Genomic DNA, 23606 nt, shown 5'->3' on the forward strand with positions numbered 1-23606 from the left:
GTACTAAGCTTGGGCTGTGTGCAAGAGCACTAGGAGATCTGTTTGACCGTTAGACCTTGGGGCATAAATACGCGGTGCTCCGAGCACAGAATTCATACATTTTGGAGCAGCGAACCCGTGCGGCCGCTCTGCTCGAGTCCTGTATACTGTAACCTCGCCCGGAAGTGTATTGTTTCCATATTGCTTCGGCTCATCTCTCGCCATGCCAGTTATGTTTGCCTTCGGCTTGTCGTCGTCACCAAGACAGCAACTTTTGCTGGCCGCTCTTCACCACGCTACCTCACATGACGGAGGAGACGGAGCCCGGTTCGGGGACGTCTTCCCGAATGTAACTGGTTGCCAGCGGTGGAATGGAAACTTCGTATCAGCACACTCTGCTGTGTTGCTGGCATGACCACCGCCGTGGTCGGGTGCTCTACAGCTGCCGGGGGCTGAGGGCCGGAATGCTTTGGCAAGTCATGGGAGGTGTCGACTAATACCTACACCAGGATGGCCAGATCCTTTTCTGGCGAGGGAGTGCTGTTTGTGTACCAGGAGTGCTGTTTGTGTAGCGATTTTTGTGTACAGCCTTTCCATCATGGCTGAACCATCCTGGTTTAGCCTCTCAGGTATCCGGGGCGATTGCTACTTTCGGAGCAGGCAGCTCTCCATACCTGCGTGGCTTGTACTCACAGAGCCAGACGAAGAGCGAAGAAGGAGTAGAGAGAGATAGACGGTCAGAGAGAGATTGATAGAGAGAGAAAGAGAGAGAGAAGCACCTCGTGTATGCCGTGGCCCGTTTGTTAGACTATCTTTTTTATACGCGCGGTTGACATGGAATAAGCGGATGCTTGATTGCTTGATTGCAGGGTTTAACGCGCCCACGCAGCGCAGGCGATGAGGCGCGCGGTAGTGGAGGGCTTCCGATTAATTTTGACCACCTGGGGATCTTTAACGTGCACCGAAATCTCGTACACACGGGAGTTTTTGCTTTTCGCCTCCACTAGAAAAGCGGCAGCCGCGGCCGGGAATCGAACCCGTGTCCTCGTGCTCAACAGCACAACGCCTTAGCCACTGAGCCGCCGCGGCGGGTATAAACAGAGACGTTGGCTTACCTAGGAGAGACCTGCTGACGCCTGGCGGTTGGAAAACTGAGCCACTGTTGTGCGAAGGATTCAGAGGAATCCGGCGTATGACGTTGCCCCGCACATGGACAGCGCGTTCTCGGACGTACAGCCGACATGTTGTCAACCAAGAGATAGGAAAATCCGCAGAATACACTAAACCCCTTTACATGGCATTTATAGACTATGAGAAAGCGTTTGACTCAGTACACACTGCAGCCGTGCTGCAAGCATTAAAAGACCCGGGAATACAAGAGACCAACGTGAGACTTCTAGACGAAATATTTAAGGGATGCACGGGCAGGGTAACCCTCCACAAGCAAAGCCATAAATTTCCAATCCGAAAGGGAGTAAGACTGTGGAGTAAGACGAATGGAGTAAGACCAACTATTCGCAGCACGTGAGGAGAGGGTATTTAAAAAGCTTGACTGGGAAAACAGTATAAAGGATAAACAGAGAATACCTGAGCCATTTGAGGTTTGCGAACGACATAGTCTTGTTGAGTGAGACTGCAGAACACATGCAAACAATGCCTGAGGAACTGCAGTCATAAATCACGGCCGTGGGGCTAAAAATAAATATGAGTAGATGTAAAGTAAACCTAATGAGGAATAGGCATGTCAAGAACGTCTTCTTCGGCTTTGGAAACGAAACGCTAGAAGTAAAAAAATACAACTATCTCGGACAGATGTTTAGTGCTAACCCCAACCACGAGAGAGAAGTCCGGCGCAGAATAGGTATGAACCGGAGAGAACTAGGCAAGCACTTCCAAATAATGAAAAGTAAGCTACCTCTACACTCAAATGAAAAATATACATTAAACACATCTGTTGGGCAAGTTGGTGCATTGTGACTGAAAAAAATAGAGCGCGATTTAGACAACGACAGTAAAGAAGGACGACGGGACAAGCGCTTGTCCCGTCGTCCTTCTTTACTGTCGTTGTCTAAGTCGCGCTCTATTTTTTTCGATCATGAAAGATATACAACCAGTGCATACAGCCGGTGATGACATACGGAACCGAAACTTGAAGCCTTACTAAACAAATGGAAAGAGGACTTAGATCGGCTCATTGGCTCAACGAGCCATGGAACGAATATTGATACAGGAGTAACACTAAGGGACAGGAAACGAGCTTCGGGATCAGAGAACAACCTCGAGTAGATGATATCATAGTTCAAGTAAAGAAAAGAAATGGATTTGGGCTGGCCATGTAGTGAGATGAACCGACAACCGGTGGACAATTAGGGTAACAGAGTGTGTACCAAGAGACGAGTCTAGAGGAAGGGGAAGGCCAATAACACGATGGAAGGCTGAATTCGGGAAATTCGGTGGCCAAAAGTGGACTCGAGTGGCGCAGTATACAGGAGCGGTTGGGAATCAACGGGAGAGGCCGTCGCCCTGCAGTGAGCCTGAGCAGGGTGTTGATGATGATGGTGACGCAACTTTTAGCAGTTGATATGACCAAAAAATTTCGATGACATTGTAGAGGCTTGAAAGGGGACCTAATGCGTAAAATTATTAGCAACGTAAAAGTTTTTGGCGCAGTTAAACGAAAATACCATATCTATTTATCTATATATATATATATATATATATATATATATATATATATATATATATATATATATATACCACTTTCTTTTCGACTCAAAAAATTCTTCATCTCTTTCTATGACCCACCACAACCTCCCCTTTGCTTTCCGAGGTTTTCTTGACTGCCAACCCTTATTTTCTGTCTTATTTCACGGAGCCCCTCATTTCCCATTTTCTGACTCGCTATATATATATATATATATATATATATATATATATATATATATATATATATATATGTTGCGAATCAGAATTGCAAATGAGGGACTCGTTGCAAATAAGACAGAAATGAGGGTTGGCAGTCAAGAAGGCCTCGGAAAGCAAAGGGGAGGATATGGTAGGTCATAGAAACAGATAAAGAATTTTAGAAAGAAAGAAAGTGGAGAAAAAATGCCCGCCAGGTGGGATACGAACCCACGACCTCCAGAATACCGGTCTGGTCCGATAACCACTACGCTACCGGCGGGGCTATTTTTCCTCCCCACTTTGCCACTCTGACTTCTCGGGGTGAAGGGGACCTTCTTTTTAAACCCCGGGCGGGCATTTTTTCTCCACTTTCTTTCTTTCTAAAATTCTTTATCTGTTTCTATGACCTACCATATCCTCCCCTTTGCTTTCCGAGGCCTTCTTGACTGCCAACCCTTATTTCTGTCTTATATATATATTGCCTACACATTCATCCCACCTCCTGCGTATGGTATGGTATGCGTGCCACAGTCCCCCAATGCATGTGGCGCTTCCCCGTTTTTTTTTAAATCGCCTCTGGCGAGCAGAGGGAGGAAATGCTGGGTAGCCCGCCAGGAGTTCCAACCTCCCTCGTGGCAAGAGCTGCTGTCGTCGACCTCGTGGCCTTAACCTTTTCCGGCTCCATAGAAGCCTACCTCTTTCGCCTCTGGCGAGGCTTCTTACGATCCCGCCCTAGTCCCACGCTCTCTGAACCCAGCTACACAAATGCCGTGTTTTGTGACAACAGGCGGCCGGGTGTGGTCGGAAAATCTAGAGCACAGGAGGCGGGGCATCCAGTGGTAACACAGTCTAGTATGGCTGGGTCTTTTTGCAAAGTATGTACAGACAAGTTCTTGCTGGAAGCGGGCAGATGGTGCAATCAACGGGTGCTCAATCGTTGTGAATGCCAGAGGGCGGCTGCGGCCACAGTGACATTGCGGAAACCGCAGAGTACCAAGGACAGAGAAGAGCCCGAGTGAAAATATTGTCACGCTTTTACCCTTTGGAGGAATTTTCTAGCGATGGTGTCCTTGCACAGGTTTCATAACGGCGGTCCGAAAGCGCACAGCCAGTCATCACATAGCGGCGAACGTGCGTCCCCCGCAGTCACACATCACAACAGGGTATCAGCTGAGTTTGCGAAACACCAGGTTGGACGGGTCGTCGGCCAGTTCCGGGTACGTGTCCACAGGGTGGAAGTAGTCGGCGCGGTAGCCCGGCGCCGAGCCCGAGCGCAGGATGTGCTCTTTGTCCTGGTCGCTCCACGGGGCCCCTCCGTGCGGGTCGGCCAGCAGCAGCTGGCGCTCGTGCGCCCAGCGCTGGCTTAGCGCGTGCTTCTTGGCGTGCCACAGGATGCGCTGGCGCTCGCGGTCGGCCGGCGCACCGTAGCGCAGGTTGAGCACCGCATGCGGCGTGTGCAGCCGCACGTCGGACACGTCGCCCTGGTGCACGGTCGTGTTGACGGCGGCTCCGAGCCGCTGCAGCTGCGTCACGTCCTCGTGGAAGCGCCACGCGCTGTCCTTGACGAAGTAGAAGGCGTCGCGGCCCTGCAGCACCGGGTGCAGGTCCACCAGGTGCGAGTTGTTGAAGACCGATGCGAACACGTCGCGTCGGATGGGGTCGGCGCGCTCGGCCGCGCGCACCACGGCGCGCCCTCCGTCCGCCCGGGACACGCTCAGGCCGCGGCCGAAGGGCACCGCGGCGCTGCTCAGCCGCGGCCGCGGCGGGAGCTCTTCCTCCGGCCGGCGGCCGCCCCCCAGCGCCGACGGCTCCACGCTCGACAGCTGCGCGAAGCCCCACAGGCGCCGCCTGGTCGCGCACGCGACTCCGGAGACTGCGGGGAGCTGCCACGGCAGCTCGCTGCGCGGCGCCTTCGGCTGGAACCAGTCGGGCGGCCAGTCCAGACCGAGCCCGGACAACCCCAAGCCCTGGCTCTCCAACCAGGCCGCCAGATCTGCGCGGAGCAGAAAACACGCGGTTGAGACCTTCATCAGTGGTCGCTAGGGGGAGAGGCAGTTCTTCCATTAACCCAATTTCACCACCCTCCCCTTGCAATTTTACATTACTTGTCATACATCACCTAGCTTCAATATTTTTGTTACGTACAGTCTTTGTCAAAATTTTGCAGGCCATGGCGACCGTGGCCTGAGCAGGCGCGCGACCCAGCAGGGGCGCTGCGGCTGTCGTTGTCGGCTGCGTGCATGGCTAGAGAGCGATGGGAACTTTGGCTCTTTTTTCGTAGTGTGGCCGGCGCGAGAAGTGCAGCGCGCGGCCGGTTTCTCAGCGAGGTACTTCGCGCCAAGCAAGAGCGAAAGTTTCCCTTGCTCTCTTTAGCCGGGCAACCAGCCAACAGCGGCAACCGCAGCGGCCCGGCTGGGTCGCGCTCCTGCTCAGACCACGGTCGCCTTGGCCTGCAAAATTTTGACAAAGACTGTACTTATTGATGGTGATAAGGAAAACGACTTCAAACTTTTGTATGGTCAGAACTTGTCTACACGTCTTTTAATGCTCTTCTCGGCACATGACACATGAGCGGGACGGTCTAAGAAAGAAAACGGTTGTTTTTCGTGATACAGGTTTCTGATAAATAGGATAACTGATAACTAAGTGGCAAATATATTCGCCGAATTTTTAATGCTCCCGATAGTAAAATATAGCGATGTATTTTCCCTGTCTCTAGAAGAAAAAAAGGTTGAAAAATTGCCTTCGTAGAGCGCATCGGCGGGTGCCCGACAGAAAAGAAGCTTGATTGACAATTTTGTGAAATTGACAAATATTGTGGAAAAAAAAAATAAACACAACGTACTTGCCCCCTCCCCCCCTCTCCCAAAAACGTTTCGTAGTCCCTGCGTGCAAGAAAACGGTAGTAATAAAAAGCGGAGGGCTGAGCATCAATGGCTTACCCCAGCCAATGTTTTGGCGCTGATAAAAGAAAAAAAAAGGCCCATCTCCCCGCGAGGGGGACTCGAGTAAATGCGTCGCATAGGGGGTGGGTGTATTGCGTTAACGTTTAGTGTTTGGGGAGTTGGTGGTAGTGAATGCGTTGTATCAGCAGCTTCTTGACGTAGTTTGAATGAGTCGAGGATATAACGCGCGTTCGTAGCCTTCCATTCTGTGTCGGCTTTGTGGCGCAGTGGGTAGACCACCATGTAGTACCTTGCGTTCCGCCCGCAGGGTCGTGGGATCGAAACCAGGCGCCGGTAAGTATTATTTTTTTTATATAGTGTAGGGGGAGGGGTGCGGACCTGTTGTTGAGAGCGAGGAGGGTAGCGTGATGCGGGAGAGGGGGAGTGGGGGAGAGGGCGCACCTGGAACGGCTGTTGCGGACGCCGAGGTACGCCGACAACGCCGGGTGACATCGTGAGTTAAAGAAACGCTCTGCATTTAAAAATATGCTTTGTTCAAGGTTTCGCCGAGCCCCTGATAACGCAGCGCTACGCGTCGAGTTGAGTATGGCAAGAATTAGAGCGACCGCGCAGATTCGTTTGTGAAAGAGACAATTCTGCGCCGAACAAATCAAAACGTCTAGTCGCAATATGACTAAAATTTGGTCCTTAGTAAATTAGTAACGATTAAACGAACGCCTGTCTACAAAAAGCATGACAGAACGCAACTTTGGTTCCGCCACTTTCGACCTATAGCCAACCAATTCAATCAAAGGTTTTCATTAGAACAAAGCGAACCACTTCATTCTGCAAGACACAATATACTACCCAATCAATTGTTATCGTCCGCATTTATTCCGCTCTTGACGCAGCCTGATCTCTTTTGCATTGTCAGTAGTTTAAGCCCCAACAAATCATCATGGCTTGATAACACACACATATGTACTATCTGCAGAAATATTGGGTATTTAAAGGGTGTTATTTTGTCTATATTGAACAAAATAATAGAACATGGCTCTTGGCCAGACAGTTTATAAAGTGCGCACGCGTGGCTCCCCGCTATAAAAGCGGTGAAAAAGCCTGCAAAGTACCGCCATATATCGTCTGTACCGTGTTTATCGCAAATTTTGAAAAACACATATTGGGTGTCATGGCTGCCTTTGTTACAAAACACGAGTTACTGATTGAGCATCAATACTGGTTTACCTCCGGTGCGGGCACGCAGCTGCTACTTGAAAAGTTGTCTGGTTTTATAGCAGCATAGATATGAGAACGAGGTTTTGTTTGGGTTATTTCTTGGTGTTAGGAAAGCGTTTAATACAGTGAACCATGATATATTCTGTGGTAAATCATACCGTTATGGTATAAATCATACCGTTATGGTTTCCGCCGACCATTTCTACCTCTGCTTCAAAGTTACCTTCGGGATAATTCTCAACTGGTGTCACTTGGATCAGTGCTGAGTGATTGTATCAGCCTTAAGAGTGGTGTTCCGCAAGGATCTATCTTGTCACCTCATCTGTTTAATTTGAATGTTAACGATTTAGCCACTGTTGTTGAAACTTCAAAAATTTATCAATACGCCGATGACACCCTGCTGCTATCTCGCAATTAAGATTATTCACTCGCTTTTTCAAATCTTCAGGATGATGTTAGAAATGTAGCCGATTGATTCGAAGAAAATTTAATAACAATCAATCCTGTAAAAAGTCGGCTAGTTTGTTTCCGAAATCGGCCGAAAACAATGCTAAATGAGTGCCTCATTGCGCTACACACATCTAAGTGTGCATCTTGTTCCTGTACCCGCATTTTCTGTGTTGCGTCTGTCAAATACTTAGGGTGTATAATTCGATGGGGATCTTCCGTGGAAAACATACATGACTCAGATATTTAAAAAGCTTACATGTACTGCCTGTATGTTGTACAAATTGAAAAAAAGTATTTCTGCCTTTCTCTGTACGAAAAAAACTTGTTAAAACTTTGGGTTATAGTGTTCTCCGTTATGGCATGTGCTGTTTTTTCAGCTACTCACTATCTGGAAAAATATAGTTCACAGTATTTATAAAAAAAGAACATAGCCAAGAGTGTTCTTTATAAGTCACACATGCCCAAAGTGTATTTGACGCAAGCAGGTTACCGTCATTTGATATTTTGTTTGAACAACTCGTCGTACTAAAATATTTCTGGTGTACCGACTGCCGTACTCTCAATGTTAAAGCAGTACCTCTGCGGCATATACCTCGTTATATGGTCCGTACCCATTACGGAATGGCTGCAAGGACCTGCTATTTTCAATGAATTGCCTGACGGGATGTTCTTTTCAACTACGCGGAAACATTTGCGTGCTGTCATTCAAGCATCGGAATATTGCCGAGCTGGTGTGTGCGTGCGTGCGTGTGCGTGTGTGTGCGTGCGTGTGTGTGCGTGCGCGCGCGCGTGTGTGTGTGTGTGTGTGTGTGTGTGGTGAGCGCTTAGTTAGTTCTTTGATTTCGAAGTGTTTATTGTTGACGAGAAAGCTTACGATGTTTTCAAGATTACGAATCGGTCACGAAAGCGTGTTGCGTTCTGCTGGGAAGCGCTAACGGTGTGGTTATGGCCAATGTTGGTTTATTGCATTTTTGTTTGTGTTTGCTTTTCTATTTGTCTTTTTTCCTTCATTTTCTTTTCCCTTCTTTTTTTTTATCTGTATTCAGTTATCGCCATCAATGAGTACTTTTGAAAGTGCACGATGGCCGCTGCTGCCGGGCGGCGCCGCACAAGGGTTTTGTTTTGGGGGGCCCATTTTACATCGGTATGCACTCCTTGATAATAAACAAATTATTATCATTAGTATTTACTTTTCATAATTACGTAGCTCACAGTGAAGTTAAAACTCTGAAATTGCGTACTGCTGTGAACAAATGAGATTCTACAGGACAGAAATGGACAGCCCCATGTTTGTCCGCTACAATAAAACTCCACTGTTTCCTAGTTTTGTTCACCTATAACCAGGAAGTATGCTCAATCGCAAATTACAAAAAAACGAATTTTGTTTCGTCCACCTCATGGACTGCGGCCAGCTTTACTCGCCCTCCTTCTTCCCCGAGTGGGAGGGCACTGAATGTTTTATTTCCAATCGAGTGTTGTGTTCTTTTCTTGTTCCCTCTTTGTCAGGTCCCCCTGCCCCCTTTTGTGGTGCTCGGCCTCTCGGCAAATGAAACCTACGTACGTCACTCATTCGGCAAGCACTGTCGGGTAATTAACCGCGCGGTAGCAGGGCCCCTTTAAAGGTATAGTATACGTGAATTCCGGTTTCGGCACGTGCAAATCACATTTAAAAAGAACCTGAGTCAGGTCTAGGAGCTTTAGAAATTTAAGAACGGCATAAGGACCTCCGCTCGGACTGCTAAGAGCTGTCGGCGGAACAACTCCTCGGGCATACTCGGCACTGCAGCGACAGAGCGCGCCCAAGCTTCCGCGAGCCGTGTAGCGCCAGGAGCCGTGGGTGACAGGACCTCGACTCGGTGCGAAAACAGCTATCCTGCGGTCTCGCATCGTAAGGACGACAGCCGTACCGTCGGGGGCGTCCTCGGGCTGCCGCAGGTTGACCGGGTCGTTGCGGTTGAACTGGTAGAGGTGCAGGTCGCGCACGTCGCGCAGGCGCAGCGCGCGCTCCCACTGCGGCGTCATCCAGCGGCCCATGAGCGAGTCGTAGATGCGCTCGCCGAAGTGCACCAGGCCCGTGAGCGGGTCGAGGATGCCCCCGCGGAAGTCCACCGGCACGTACAGCAGCGGCGCCGAGTCGTAGATGATGTGGCCGTACGGGCCGCGGTACACCTCCTTGAGCGCCTCGCCGTGCCGGTCGAAGACGAGCGTCGGGCTGCCCGCCTGGTCGCAGGCCACGTACAGCGCGTCGCGGTTGTTGAGGCGCAGCTGCAGCAGGAAGCCGCGCTCGTCGTACAGCAGCGTCATGCCGCGCCCGTCCGCGTTGTTGTACACGTGCGTGACGAGGCGCGGCCGCGCCGGGTCCGCGTAGAAGAACTGCGTCATGTTGCCCAGGTGGTCCTTGCGCATGGCCAGCCGGCCGCGCGCGTCGTAGAAGTAGCGCACCTCGTAGCGGCCGCGGCGCGCGCGCTCGGCGCGCACCAGCTGGCCGCGCGTGTTGTAGGCGAAGCGCTCCTCGCCGCGCTGCACCACGAACCCGCGGCCGTCCACCACGAAGGGCGTCTCGCCGAAGCGCAGCACGTGATCGCCGGCGTCGTGCAGGATCTCGATCTTGTTGCCCATGTACTGCATGGTGACGATGTTGCCGCCGGCGTCGTACGCGAAGCGCCAGTGGTCCTTGCCCAGCATCTCGGTCAGCTGGCCGTCCGCGTCGTACGAGAAGTTGTGCGTGCGCAGCTGGACGCCGCCCGCCAGCCGCATCAGCGTGCGCGTCTGGGCGACGCGGCCCCGGGCGTCGTACTGGAGCTCCATGCGGAAGAGCTCCTTGTCGGCTACGCGCAGCGCCGCCAGCTGCGGCCGGCCGAGCGGGTCGAGCTGGCGCGCGAACGAGCCCGTGCCGTCGCTGAACGTCTCGTTGCCCGGCGGGCCGGCGAGTCGGAACGCGTCGAGCTGCACGAGCCGGCCGCCGGGCGAAAAGGCCAGCTCGGTCTCGGCGAACTGCAGGGTCCCCACGCGCACGCCGAGCGCGCGCAGCCGCAGCCGCGCGTCGTAGCGGTACTGGAAGTGTGCCGTGGTCAGCTGGAACTGACTGTAGAAGCGCGCCACGCACTGGCTCAGCAGCGGCCCCTCGTAGAAGTACTCGTGGCGCACTTGGACGTCCTGCTCGCTCCACGACTCGGCACGCACGAGGCCCTCGGCCGTGTAGTTACGCTGCACCTTGCCGCCCCCGAACACGGCCTCGGTGGGCTGCGCCAGGGCGTTGTAGCGGTACAGCACGCGGCCCCGGTCGCCCGGGAAGATCCGCAGCAGCGGCAGGCCGCGGTCGTCCAGCTGGAGCACGTAGGCGCCTGCGCCACCGGGCGCCGTGTAGCTAAGCCGGTAGAAGCCGATCGAGGCGAGCAGCAGGAACGAGTGGCGAGCGCCGTCGCGGGGCGTGAGGACGTGCTCCAGGCCGCCGTGCTCGTCGTAGCCGAAGGCGAACGTCCGGCCGCTGGGCAGCAGCACACGGCTGGGCTGACTGGCGCCGGCCTCGTAAGCGTAGCGCAGCGCGCCGCCATCGGCTGCACGCACCTCGACGAGCCGGCCGAGCCGGTCGTAGGCCAGGCTCCGGCCGACGGGGCCACGCTGCCAGCCGCTGGGCCGGCCCAGCCGGTCGTAGGCGGCGTTCAGCGGCAGCCGCGAGCCGCCCGTGGGCAGCCACTGGACGGGCCGCGCGAAGCTGTCGTACTGCACCACGAGCAGCGGCCGCCGCGAGCCGTTGTAGATGATCTCGCGCGCCGCCACCCAGTCGTACTCGGCCGTCAGGTACTGGCTGCCGTTCACCAGCAGCACGCGCTCCACGGCCGCGATGGCGCGCTGTTCCCGGGAGGCCAGCTTGAGCTCGTAGCGCCACTCGAGCCGCAGCTCGCTGGGCCGGCCGTGCCAGAGCAGCGTCCGGCGCAGGGGCACCGGGAACATGCCGGCCTGCACGGGCAGCAGGTGCGCGAGCACGCGGTGCGGCCCGGCCTCCCACAGCAGCGCGGCGGCCTCCCAGGGGGTCGCCAGGAGCAGGCCGCCGTCGGGCCGCGGCGCCACCGCTTCGGGCGCCAGGCCTCCGCGGCTGCACAGCACGCTGCCCCCGGGGCGCACGGTCACCTCCAGGTCGGCCACGCGCACCGACGCGGCGCCCGACGGGGCAAGCGCGAACGATAGCCGGCGAACACGTCCGCTGGGCGTCACGACCTGGCTCAAGCGGCCAGCTTCGTCGTAGCCGTAGTGGAAGGTGACGCCCGCGGCGTCATACCGACTCGACAGCAGGCCCCCCGGCTCGTACTGGAAGTGCGTCTGCAGCCCGTCCGGGTCCACGAACGACTCGAGCAGCTTGTCTTGCGCCACGTGCACGCGGCACTTGTGGCCGCGCGCCGTCTCGATAGTGTGCAAGCTGTTGGCCGAGTCGCGCAGGAAGGCCACCTGCATGCGCGCGGGAAGGACGGTCAGCGGCGCTTGACAAGACGCCCGCGCGGTGCATGGGGCTCACCTTGTTCCCGGACGTGTCGGTGACGGCGCTCAGCTTTCCGAAGCTCGTGTTGACGTTGTAGAGGAAGGTGTACTTGGCCTTGCCGGTGAGCAGGCTGCGCGTGACCACGTGCTGGCCGTACTTGTTGAAGACGAACAGCTCGTGGCTGTCGGGCTGCGCGATCTGGTACTCCTGCTGCTCGTCCGGCTCGGGCAGGTACGGCAGCGCCGAGAAGACCTGCCGCCGGCCCAGGTCGGCCACGTGCAGCACGCCGTCGCTGGTGACGGCCAGCGCAGCCACTGCGCGCAGCTCGCTCTGCACGGCCAGCGTGGCGTTGCCTGGCTCGCGGCAGCCGGCGGCGGGCTGCTGGCAGCCGGCGAAGTGCGTCAGCGAGCCGTCGGCGGACAGCACGCTCACGCTCTGGCGCTCCTGGTCGTCCACCTCGGCCACGTAGAGCTCGCCCGTGGGGCCGAACGCCAGGCTGACCAGGGCTCCGAGCGGCCGCTCCTCTTCGGTCGCGGGGCAGTACACCGGCTGGCCCGCCACCACCAGCAGCCGCTGGTCGGCCGTCAGCCGCAACACCATGTGGTCGTCGATGAAATGCAACGAGTCGTCCAGCGGGTTGATGGCCAGCTCGGTAGGCCAGCGCAGCTTCGCCTCCGCCAGGGGAAGTGCGCCCGCGCACGGGAACGGCCGCCAGCGGCGACGGCCCCGGGCGTCTCCCAGCAGCGTGTCGATGATGCCGCGGCTGTCGACCACGCGGATGCTGCTGCCGTCGGCCACGTACAGGCTGTTGTCCACGGCAACCGCCAGTCCTGTGCGCAGAGGAAATGTTCGTGAGGGATGTACACTGTCATTGCTGTCACTGCAAAAGCCGCTTGAAGCGCGCAGTCACCTACATCTGTACGCTACTGCAATTTTATACGCTCGTGGTACTTCTAAAAGTTTCGTTATTTAAAGAGACCCTCAACTCATTCGTAAATACTGTTGGTATACATGCGCAAACTCAAGTTTGGAGAACTTACGCCCTGTTTTGACCACTCTAGGTGCGTTCACGCAACTTTATTGAGTAGAACAATCCGCAAGTGCTGTCCTCCTATCTGCATCCTTCACGATTTCCTATATATGGAGTTTTGTATAAAGTTTCGCATGACGCTTACTCTTGCAGGCTTGGCTTGACTGCGCCTACTGCACGTCTTACCGACCCTTCGACAGAGTCAGTAAGCCGGCCACCTGCTGGTCGTCGCAATTCGTTTGTTGTGTTGAAGCTAATCCACTAGAAGATTTATGCCTGGAAGTACGTGGCTTTAGTTTGTAGACTGTATCGAACTTAGTAAAATCGATGTAGTCAAAGTAGCGCTGTGCACACAAGCGCACATGCGATGCTTCGCTGTCTTCGCTTCACTGGAGATGTAAGTTGCATATGCCTGTGCGACTGGTGCGCTAGTTGAAAATCTAAGGCCAATTGGTGGGAGATAGACAGCGAAGTTCACATAGGTAATGAGGAATTAGACTCGACCACAACTCTTACAGTAAAGGCTAAAACTAAGGTACCGGAAACACGTTTTCTGCGAGGTGAGCTAGCTCAGCGGTCAGCAGCACAACCACACATTTGCGATCGCTTTTTCTGATAAAGAACGCAGTCGCTAGTGAAATGGTATTCGTGGGGATTTGGGGGACGCTTACTGCACAAGCGTTATTCAAGAAATACTCATCTAAGCTGCTGGGAATGCCGAAAAAAAGAGCCTATACAATATATACTTCACGAAAATTTCCTCTCCGGTAACCGCCGGCGGTATGACCGAGTGGTCTGAAGCACTGTATGTAGTGCGTCTCAATGGTCAGGTTCGAATCCTGTATCGGACGTTTATTAAAGCGAAGCTTTTTACCTCTACCCCCAAGGGTTCCGTCGCGACCGTTAATGTCAACTGAAAACACCCGCAAACAAATTAAAGGAGTTACTGCCACCGCCAGGAATCGAACCTGGAACGAATAGAGACGCGGAGTGAGAGCCCGTTGTATTACCGATCGAGCTACGAGCCCACGCGGAGACGGGGGAGACAGACGGTGCACTCACTGAGCACGTCTGCGGGTTAACCCCCTGCGTTTTCGCGGAATGCCACGTGATAGCGTCACTCGACCTCTCGTGCCGCTGTGCGCTCCACCCACGGCACGGGTAGAGGCCGTATGGGCGCCTTGCGCTAGGAGTTATAAAAATTGAAGGAAGCTCACACCAACGCATGACAACTCCCTTCTCCGTCTATGCCGCTGATCTCGTCGCCTCCGTTGGTGGCGGCAAAGACGGGGGAGGAGAACGTTTCTCGATCGTTACATCACGTGTCTTTCTCTACGCACTCGCCACTCTTTCGCCTTGCGTTGATTCAAAGTGCGTGGGATCCGCCATTTTTCACATCTCCATGCGGCCGTTGAGCGGCTGCAACAAAGCAGGGTCGACGTATGTGCAATCTGTGTTGACCCTATAATATTGTAATTAATTATTACAATAATAAAAGAGGTAAAATTAAGCACTGCAGTTTTACCTGTCGAGGAAGCGTGGTACTTGTTTCTAAATACGTTAATTGTGTTTCAAGTTGCCGCTGCGTTGCTGGAGCAGACTTTTTCCGCGAAAGCAAGATGTGCATGAAGTGCAGGTCGGATGAGACCTTGACATATAACTTGGCGTGGTCGGGTATTAATCTCGGCGGGAAAGCAGGTTACAAAAGAGAATTGTACAAAAGAGCAAAATACAATTGTACAAAATACAAAAGAGCACTACAGAGCTTCGCTCTGCCTTGTTGCGCATCCCTGCAAACAAGCCGGCGCCTGGACCAGAGCGCTGTCAGGAGCCAGTGGCTATCGCACCTTTGGGGTAGGCGAGCTTAGCCTCGAGCGCAGGCCGGCCGTCCCCGCAGCTGTCTCGCGGCAGGCAGCGCTCGCCGCTGCCGACGACGACGTCGAAGTTGGAGTCCGGGTCGTCCACCTTGTCGAGCGAGTGGACGCGCAGAACCTGGTGCCGCTCGGCGTCGGACACGTACAGGTGGCCGTCGGTGGGGCTTAGCGTGAGCTGGCACGAGGCGTCGCCCGCACCGCGCAACCGGAGCACGGTGTACAGCTGGCCCTCTGGCGTCACCCGGCGCACCAGGTTGAGGTCGGCCACGTAGACGCTGCCGTCGGGGCCGGCGGCCAGCGCGGAGGGCGCCAGCAGCCTCTGAAGGCGGGCGGGGCCGCCGCTGCAGTCGGCGGCGCACAGCAGCGGCCGCGGCTCGCCCGTGCCGGCCAGCAGCGCCATGACGCGCGGCGCCCGCGCCAGGTACAGCGCCGAGCCATCGCCCCTCTGCAGCACGCCCTGCTGGAAGTTGTAGCGGTGGTGCACGTCCAGGTTCCAGCCGCCCAGCTCGGAGACGTCCATGTCGTAGCCGGGAAGCGTGGTCGACTGCGTGCTCCACACGGGCCGCTCGCACGAGCCGTACTCGTAGCCCAGGGAGACGAGCACGCGCGCCAAGCCGTACACCTTCTGCTTGTACACGTTGCGCTTGTTCCAGGCGAACGTGTACTCGATGTCCGGGTCCGCTTCGAAGGTGCGCTCGAACAGGATGCCCTCGACCACGATGCGCAGGTGCACCAGGCGCAGGTCGCGCGGCACGGCCGACGGCGTGAGGCGCAGGTGCAGCGTGGCCAGGTAGCCTGGCGCCTGGCCGCTGCGGTACACGAGCCGCAGCCCGGAGCCTGGGACGCGCAGCGTCTCCTGCAGCTCGCGGCTCTCGGCCAGCACGGCCGAGTCGCCGCAGCCGCCGGAGGGCCGTGCGCTCTGGTAGAGCACCGGCCGCATCTGCTGGTATGAGTGCGCCTCGCAGTGGGCCTGCTGCTGCACGCCGTCCGGGGCATCGGCCGGCTCTCCCTGCAGCACGGCCATCTCGACGCGGCCCATGACTACGATGCTGTTCCACGGCACCAGCACTGTGCGCTTGATCGGGTGGAACGGGTTCCGCTGGAACTGCAGCGTCACGGCGCCGCCGCCGTTCACCAGGATGTCGAACCTGCGGAAGGCGTGGTCGGCGTCAGCAGTGAGCGGGGACCGTGGCGCGCGCGCACTGCGCTGCTCACCAGCCGTCGTTTCGGGTGAGCGTGAAGCCGAACTGCGGGTCGGTCGCGACGCTGACGCGGATGCCGACGATTCCGTTGCCCTCCTTGCCAGTGACTCTCCCGCGAATCACTGACACTCGGCTGGAAAGGGCGCGCCAGTGTGAGACGCCCGCGGGCCCTAGCCGGGACAACAGACACGCGCCCGCCCCCCAGAGCAGGCGATCTGGGGGGCGGTTGGGGGCGCAGCGGGGTCAACACGGAGCGAGACAGAGACAGGACAGGACAGCCCGCGGGCGCGTACTCACCTCTTGGCGAAGGCGCTCCAGAACTGGCTGCGAGGGGAGGGGACAAGCCAACAGTCAGGGCGCGGCACGCTGGCGGCGCGCCGCCGCACACAGGGACAGACACAGAGACTCCGTGTGACCACCACAGGGACACGACACACACAGCAGGCGCGAGCACTGACCTTTCGGAGTACTCGTCGCGGTGCGAGTAGCTCTGCACGCTCTCTTCCTCGATGAGGAACTTCATGCGCTGGTAGAAGGAGGCCGTCACTGCGGGCGGCTGCTTGCGCAGCAGGATGTCCTGCGGCTCCGGCGACGACAGGCACAGCAGGCTCTCGGCGCACTCGGGCCGGTAGCAGCACTCGCTGTCGGCGCAGTCGACCAGGCCATCCTGGTCGTTGTCCAGCTTGTCGCTACACTGGGTCTCCTGGGGCACGCTGCAGTCGAGGCCCGCCCAGCCGGCCAGGCAGGCGCAGCGCCAGCGCTCCGTCCCGTCGCGCACGCACTGGCCGTGGCTGTGGCAGCCCTCGGGACAGCCGTCTGCGGGCCGCGACCGAGTGGTTAGCGGCCGAGCGCGGCGGCGCGGCGCTCAGGGGCAGTACCTAGCGTGCAGTGCTGACCCATCCAGCCCTGGATGCAGACGCAGGTGCCATTGTTGCACTGGCCGTGCTGCAGGCAGCGCGGGTCGCACTCTCGCAGCTCGCAGCGGCCCCCCGTCCAGCCCTGCTCGCAGTGGCAGCGGCCCTCCTCGCAGCGGCCCCGCTCGCCGCAGTCGAGCTCGCACTTGGCTGCGCACACACCGCGGCTGCTCCGAAACCGTCTACGGGCCTACAGTCCAGGGTCGGGTCGTTCGCACTCACCTCGGCTGCAGTCGTCGCCGGTCCACTCTTCGAAGCAGACGCACGCCTCGCGCTCCAGGTCGTACACGCCGTGCTTGGAGCAGTCCGGCAGGCAGCGGCTGAGCCTCTCGTCGGGCTCGCTACAGTTGGCACCGCGCCAGCCCGGCCGGCACCAGCAGCGCCCTTGGACGCACACCCCACGGGCGCCGCACTCCGGGTCCGGGCAGTCGGGTTTCTCGCAGTGCTCGCCGCCGAAGCCCGGCTCGCAGGCACAGCGGCCGCGGAGGCAGCGACCGCGGCCAGAGCAGTCGGGCCGTTCGCAGAGGTCGTCGCGAACGGCGCACTCGGCGCCCTTCCAGCCGGGCTCGCAGCGGCAGCGGCCCTGCACGAGGCGCCCGTGGCCCCCGCAGAGCACGGGGCACACGCTGTCTGCGCAGTCGAGGCCGATGTAGCCCGGGAAGCAGTGGCACTGGCCCAGCCGGCAGCTGCCGTGGCCGTGGCACTGGCTCGGGCAGCTGGTAGGCACGTCCCCTGCGAGGCGGCGCAGCTGTCAGGCCTGTCCCTCCTGTCAGGGCGGCGGCGTCACTCACGGGCCACGCTGGGATGGAAGGCCAGCGACACCGGCTGCGAGTCGTCGTTGATGAGCGACAGGTACCAGGTTCCCGGCTCTAGGAAGTGGATGAGGTCGACCTCCTCCAGCTGCGAACGCGGGTTTTGCGTGCAGCGTCATATATCCTGACCAAGTGGCTGAACGATTAAGTGGCACGCAGTGCGTGCCCGCAAGGGGCCATACGCCTTACAACCTGGAAAAGGAACAAACTCAAGTCGCACAAGTCGAAGGGAACAAACGCCTTAACATCTATTCCCAAAGAAAGCGGAGAGGAGGAAGAAAACTTTTATTCCAGAGCGCAAGACGCGCTGGATGAGAGCGGCTCCATCTTCACAGGTTTCCATATTCTGCCTTCGCCGCCTGGCCCCAGGCAACCAGCCATGGATAGTTGACCCTCCAAGGCGGGGCTGGAAAGCAAAATCTCCCGTCGCTCGTTAGGGGAAGGGGTAGATTATTAGAGGAGGGAATGGGGATGAGGGGTAGCGCGAAAGCTTCCTCACATAAAAACTGCGTCAAAACCTTTGCTAAAAGTGGGGCCAACTTTCGCTGAAAGTGCGTCCAATGATCGTCCAACCTTCAAAGACCCAAATCACAAACGAGGAGCGAACCCATGCAGCGATTTTTTGCGCACCAAGTAAACGCATCTGCGAACGGTCTATGTATACCAATTCGCGGTTTATAAGATAAAGATATACGATTGTACTCCTTTTTCATGATTTATGCGTGTATTGTCTTATTTATCTAGAAACGCTCCTTTTTCGTGATTTTCATTTAACCGTTTTGAAACAATGGAAGCCCGGTTTTACGCATGATCCGTGTGTCCAATGATGTTACCAGAGCTTTTCTGTCCACCAACCGGTGTATGGGGAAATGCATTCGTTTTTAAAGACGATAGTCTTTCTTGGGCTACTTAAACCCAAAAATTTTGGTCTGTCTGTCTGTCTGCCTGTCTGTAACTCGATTCAGCCACCCGGCCAAAGTAAAATGCTTACTGCGCAATAGTCTTATATACTCACAGCCAAATGTAAACGTCTAAGCCCGGTTTATATGTTCATACTTGCCAACTTTGTTGAACAAGAACAAGATATTACGCAAATATAAGACAGGAAATTAGTACACAAGGGATATATACAGTGTTCCTTTATTAAAAAATTCATGGATGCTTGGTTTTTCGATAGCAAATGATATTCTACATCTACTGCAGAAAACCAACCGCCGGCTGCTGTTGCCCGCGCCACCTATTGGCGGCATACGAAAAATCACGCGGCAACAGCAACGAAAGAATCCACTAGCTAGGTTCCACGTTCTGCTTGGAACGCACGCGAAGCACGGCCACGCGGTTCTATAAATCCTCAAGTCGGCCGCCTCGATTCACGCGCGTCTCCGCCGCACCGCAGTTCTGGCGTCGAGGAACCGCGCCTATAGCAGTGGAACGCGGTAAATTCAAATCGCCTTGATCAAACCTTTAGTGTGTTTACGTACCTTGGGATGAGCGCGACGGTACAGGAACAGCATGAGAAGTGAGCGGGAAAGCGAAGGGGGCATTTCCTTGGCAAATGTGGATGTATTGTATGTATTTATTGTTCTTTAGAAAAGGAAGATCCACCAACAGGCGTAAATTGTCTCGCCTAGGGGGCGGACACCGGAAGGCCTGCAACTATCGTCTTTTGACGACATTTGCAACAAAAGAGCAGATACGCGGCCAATTTTTTTGACAGGACGCCATCGGTACCACTAAGAAAGCTCTCGCTTTAAAAACGTGCGAAGGCAGACACTGAAGGCGGAAACAAAGGAAGTGCTTCTGTGAAAGTGCCGGAATCAGGCGGCGCAGCGAGATAACGGACCCAAGTAGAGGCCCACGGTATTATGGCGTAACGGACCCAAACACTGTGTTCGAAAAACAGGCGGCTTATATAGTCATAACCGTTTGAAACTTCTGAACCGCTGGCACTTGCGATACAACTCCCCGTTGTTTAGCGCAAAGAAACCTGCAGGTACAATTGATGCAAAATCTGTGCTTATAACCGGCAGCCCCCGCGTCCATGTAGTTCGGATCGCCCGTTGGGTTGGATTTACGATAGCAAGCGAAAAAAGTGGCCGCCAAAAACGATGCGTTCCAAACGGCTCAGTAAAGCGCCGGCACGTGCGAGATGAAAGCAAGCACAAGCGGAACAGATCTCCCGCTCGCTCTGCTGCAGGCAGGGGGCGCGCGAGCACTGCGAAGGCGGGAAATTTGAACTGCATTGGACCAAACTGCGTTCAATTCATCCAGAGAGGACTGAGACAGGATGGCGAAGAGCGTGATGGGTGGTAGCAGTGGGCGAATTACGGCGCCACAGCCCCTTATGGCGAATCACTGCTTTTCACTTCCGACAGCTTTCGCGTTGAGTGGAACGTCTTTATTATTTTGGAGAACTGCTGGAGCAAATGTTTTGCTGGTGTTTTCCTGTCGGTGCACGCACAGCCCCAGTTTAGCAGCGGAGCCGCTGTACAAGCTGTAAGTTCGCCGTTGCAAGAAAAACACACACCAAGAAAAGGCCGAGCGCTCGCGAGCGGGTGCCTCGTCGCGACCGCCGAGTCCCCGGCTCGCGCAGTGGTTTTAGCACTCTCTCTCTCTCACACACACACACGCACGCACGCACACACACATACATACACACTTACACACGCACGCACACAAACTTTTACGATGTTGTCAAGCCCTACCAGGAATGTAACAAAATAACTCCAGCGCTAATGCTAAAGCTGAAAAGGCACCCTACTTGGGAGAGGTCATCGCGGTCGCCGCATTCTCTAGCCATTATGGATAATCGGAAACATGGCTACGAATGTGCCCCTCCTTCCCGAGACGACTTCAGATCCCGATGCTGCCTCGAGTCTATGACGAAGAGCAGAGGGAAGTCTAAAATGCTGAGGATGACTTTGCATCCACCACTCGCCGCGGAGAAGACTGCGACCTCTTCGATGCATAGAACGACGATTGCTAGCGCGGCAGCTATGCAAATAGACAACGATACTGAAACTTAACTTTGTGTCCGTCAATGATCACAGCTTCACCATTCAAGTCTTGCGCGTGAGTACAAGCTTTCCTGAATTGTTTGAACCTCGGCTGCACCCAGTGGCCTGGCAGTGCGCACATGTCAAGGCTTTCGCTTTCTCGTCTCATGGCTAAGGACACCTGGGAGCGTCTTGCCATCAAGTGGTCGCGACGATGACACCAGTGCAGTTCCCCGGCGGCGCGGCACATACGTTGCGCTACTAACAGTCAGACTGAGATGGGCGCAGAAAAAGACTTACGACTGCCGACCGATGGCCGCCAGTGGTTGCCACGACCTCGGCCAGGTCCCGGGCTGTGAGTGAGGGCGGCTCGTTACGCCGCGCGAGCAGCGCCAGCCGGGCCCCCTGCGGCGCGGTGACGTTGAAGCGGACGAAGGCAGCCTCCGGCTGCTCGAAGCGCACGTTCCACGCGTCGTGCGGCTCCAGGTGGTGCGTGTGGCGCGCGCCCAGCGGGGCCTGGGAGTAGGCGTCTGCATGCGCCGGGGGTCGGCACGCGGGCTGCGGCGGCCTCGGGGGCTGCGGCGGCCTCGGGGGAGCCGGGGGCGCGGACAGGCTCTCGGGCTCCTGGAGCAGCACGCTGCAGGGCCCGGCAGGGCCCGCGGCCGCCACATACGCCAGCGCCGCGGTGAGGGCGGCAGCCAGGGCGGCTAGTGCCAGGCATGCCCACTGCCAGCCACCGCGCGGTCGCAACCGCGTCAGCGCAGCCAGGGGAGCTCCCGGAGGAGAGGCCGGGGGCGCTTCGATGATGAGCTGCGGGTTGACGCGGCTCGCGGCCGGCGGCACCATGGGCCCCGTCGTCTCGCTGTAGCTGGGCGGTTCGGCATACGCGTTGCGTGGCGGCACGGCTGGAGCCGGCTCCGGGGGACTCTCGGGCCAAGACTCCGCCGCCGCCGCGTACGGCCGAAGTGACTCCATGAGCGCCGCCCCTGCGGAAATGTTAAGCATTATATCCCGCATCGTCGCATGCAGCCTCCGTTCGTGGTCTTTGTGTGCAGCCTAGGTACCAACAGTTGCCCCAGAGGGCGACAAAAAGGCTGCCTGAAGGAGTCTCGTTGATGGCCAGAGCAGTCTGCCATGCAAATATGAATATTTATAAATAGTTCGTGTATTATTGAGTTATATGCTGGGAACGTAAAGACGACGCGGTCTCTGTCATCAGTCATGTGTGACAGATCGGCGCCCCATATCTGCGCCTGAGGGGTTAATCTAAGCGCGAGAGCACTAACTGTCAGTTCAGCAGAATAGCTGCCGTCCGACACCTGCTGCAGCGAAACGGCTCCTGAAATGGCACAGAGATTTGCAAAAAAAAAAAAAAAAAGACAAAATTTGTGTCTGCATGAGAACCGAACGCAGAGCCCCCGAATCCCGAAGGTCACTTTGGCCCTTCTTTTCCTTATTACATGAAAAAAGGGCGAACCGATTGGTGGCCTGACGTGATGATGTGAAATGACAGCACCTGACGACGTCACTTGGAGGCGCCAAGTATATGACTCTTTGAATAGAGAGAGACAACCCGTCACGGTGCGGCAACCGCTAGGCGACCGGCGTCGTCGTATACCGGAACCGGCTCTCCTCTCTGAGGAACGCGCGGAGTGTTCTTCCCTTCGTGATGCGGATGAATTTGTGCGTATGTGAGCTTACGGCTGAGTTCGAGCCGGAGCAGCAACCGTGGTCGTAATGAGGAGCAAATACTAGCACGAACTGAATGATATGACAGCGAACGCAGGTGGTTTGGGTACGTGAGCTCTGAAGCTGACTTGTCAGGGCTGGAATGCGAGCTTCTGAGTTTGGGCGGGTCTCGGCCAGCTCACATGGCCTACATCGTAAGGGCGGAATGCCAGGTGGAAGATAGTAGGCCAATAAAACAAAATCGTATGTAAGAAACAGGACAGTTCTGCACTCGAATGTCTGGGCACGCGCTACGTGATACCGACCTATGTTTAATACAACAACACAGTATAACTGTGGAAAGAAAAGGCGGCTCACGATTTCATACCCGCTGGCGCAGGGCGCAGCAGCCTGGAAGGATATGTAAATGTTTGCAAAACTGACCCATGGAGAAAAAAGAACCCTGTTGCTGGGATTTTCTCAAAGCAGCATCCTTCATACAAAAACTGTGGTTAATTCCTCTGTCATAGGAATACGTAAAACCCAAAAATTTCTGCCACCTCCCCTCGCGGTAACCCCTGTGTAGATGCGACGCATAGGGGGTTCCGTTGTTGTTTCCGTTAGGTTGATTCTCCCATCGCGTGAAACGTTCCGTGAACCCCCTGCCGCGGCTATGACGCAACACAATCCAACACAATCCACTTTAATCCAATCCAATCCAAATCCAATCCAATCTAATCCAAGCCAAGCCAAGCCAGTCCAATCGAATCCAATCTAATGCCCCTCGCGAGAGAGTGTTCGCTATCGGAGAGGAGAGGGGGTGAGCGGCGGAGAGCGCAGCTCGCGCGGCAAGGAGAATGGGGGAGGGGTGTGGACGGACAACAACAACGCCGTATGGAGGGACAAGGCGAGTGAATGAGATGCAGTCGCATCTAGAAGTGAAATGTGCAGCGAAATCTGCAGCTGAGCAGGATTTGCGGGTCGGGGGCTGTCTTGTGGGTGTGCTTGGCGAGCGACGTCCTGCTGGCGGGTCCTCGGCAAAGGTGTACTGACGTCATTTACGTCACGGATATGACGTCATTAAATCTTGGTGTATCGCAGCATAAAACACTTTCGTGTTAAAATATAAAACCAGAAAACGAACAGCCCTAAGCATAACGTAATCTTTAATACTGAAGG

The 23606-nt window shown here is 56.2% G+C and overlaps 1 protein-coding gene across 2 annotated transcripts in view; it reads right to left on the bottom strand.

The window, feature by feature from the left end:
* Window positions 1–3899: 3899 nt before the first annotated feature.
* Window positions 3900–23606, bottom strand: part of LOC144174318 (teneurin-m-like) — a 36480-nt gene continuing 16773 nt past the window's right edge. Inside the window, exons 2-12 of one of the 2 annotated variants that reach the window (XM_077702952.1) lie at window positions 21060–21745; window positions 17743–17851; window positions 17174–17683; window positions 16916–17101; window positions 16496–16853; window positions 16335–16361; window positions 16051–16170; window positions 14809–15983; window positions 11968–12761; window positions 9362–11900; window positions 3900–4876 (exon numbers count right to left, since the gene is read on the bottom strand). In XM_077702952.1, coding sequence (XP_077559078.1) covers window positions 4050–4876; window positions 9362–11900; window positions 11968–12761; window positions 14809–15983; window positions 16051–16170; window positions 16335–16361; window positions 16496–16853; window positions 16916–17101; window positions 17174–17683; window positions 17743–17851; window positions 21060–21734 — 7320 coding nt within the window. In that variant the 5' untranslated portion in view covers window positions 21735–21745 and the 3' untranslated portion in view covers window positions 3900–4049. The remainder of the gene's footprint in view (window positions 4877–9361; window positions 11901–11967; window positions 12762–14808; window positions 15984–16050; window positions 16171–16334; window positions 16362–16495; window positions 16854–16915; window positions 17102–17173; window positions 17684–17742; window positions 17852–21059; window positions 21746–23606) is intronic. The other variant, XM_077702953.1, reaches the window with a different exon arrangement.

This window comes from Haemaphysalis longicornis, unplaced genomic scaffold (genome assembly GCF_048455015.1).
Source record: "Haemaphysalis longicornis isolate Haplotype H1 unplaced genomic scaffold, Haemaphysalis longicornis Haplotype H1 scaffold_3, whole genome shotgun sequence".
Lineage (NCBI taxonomy): Eukaryota > Metazoa > Arthropoda > Arachnida > Ixodida > Ixodidae > Haemaphysalis > Haemaphysalis longicornis.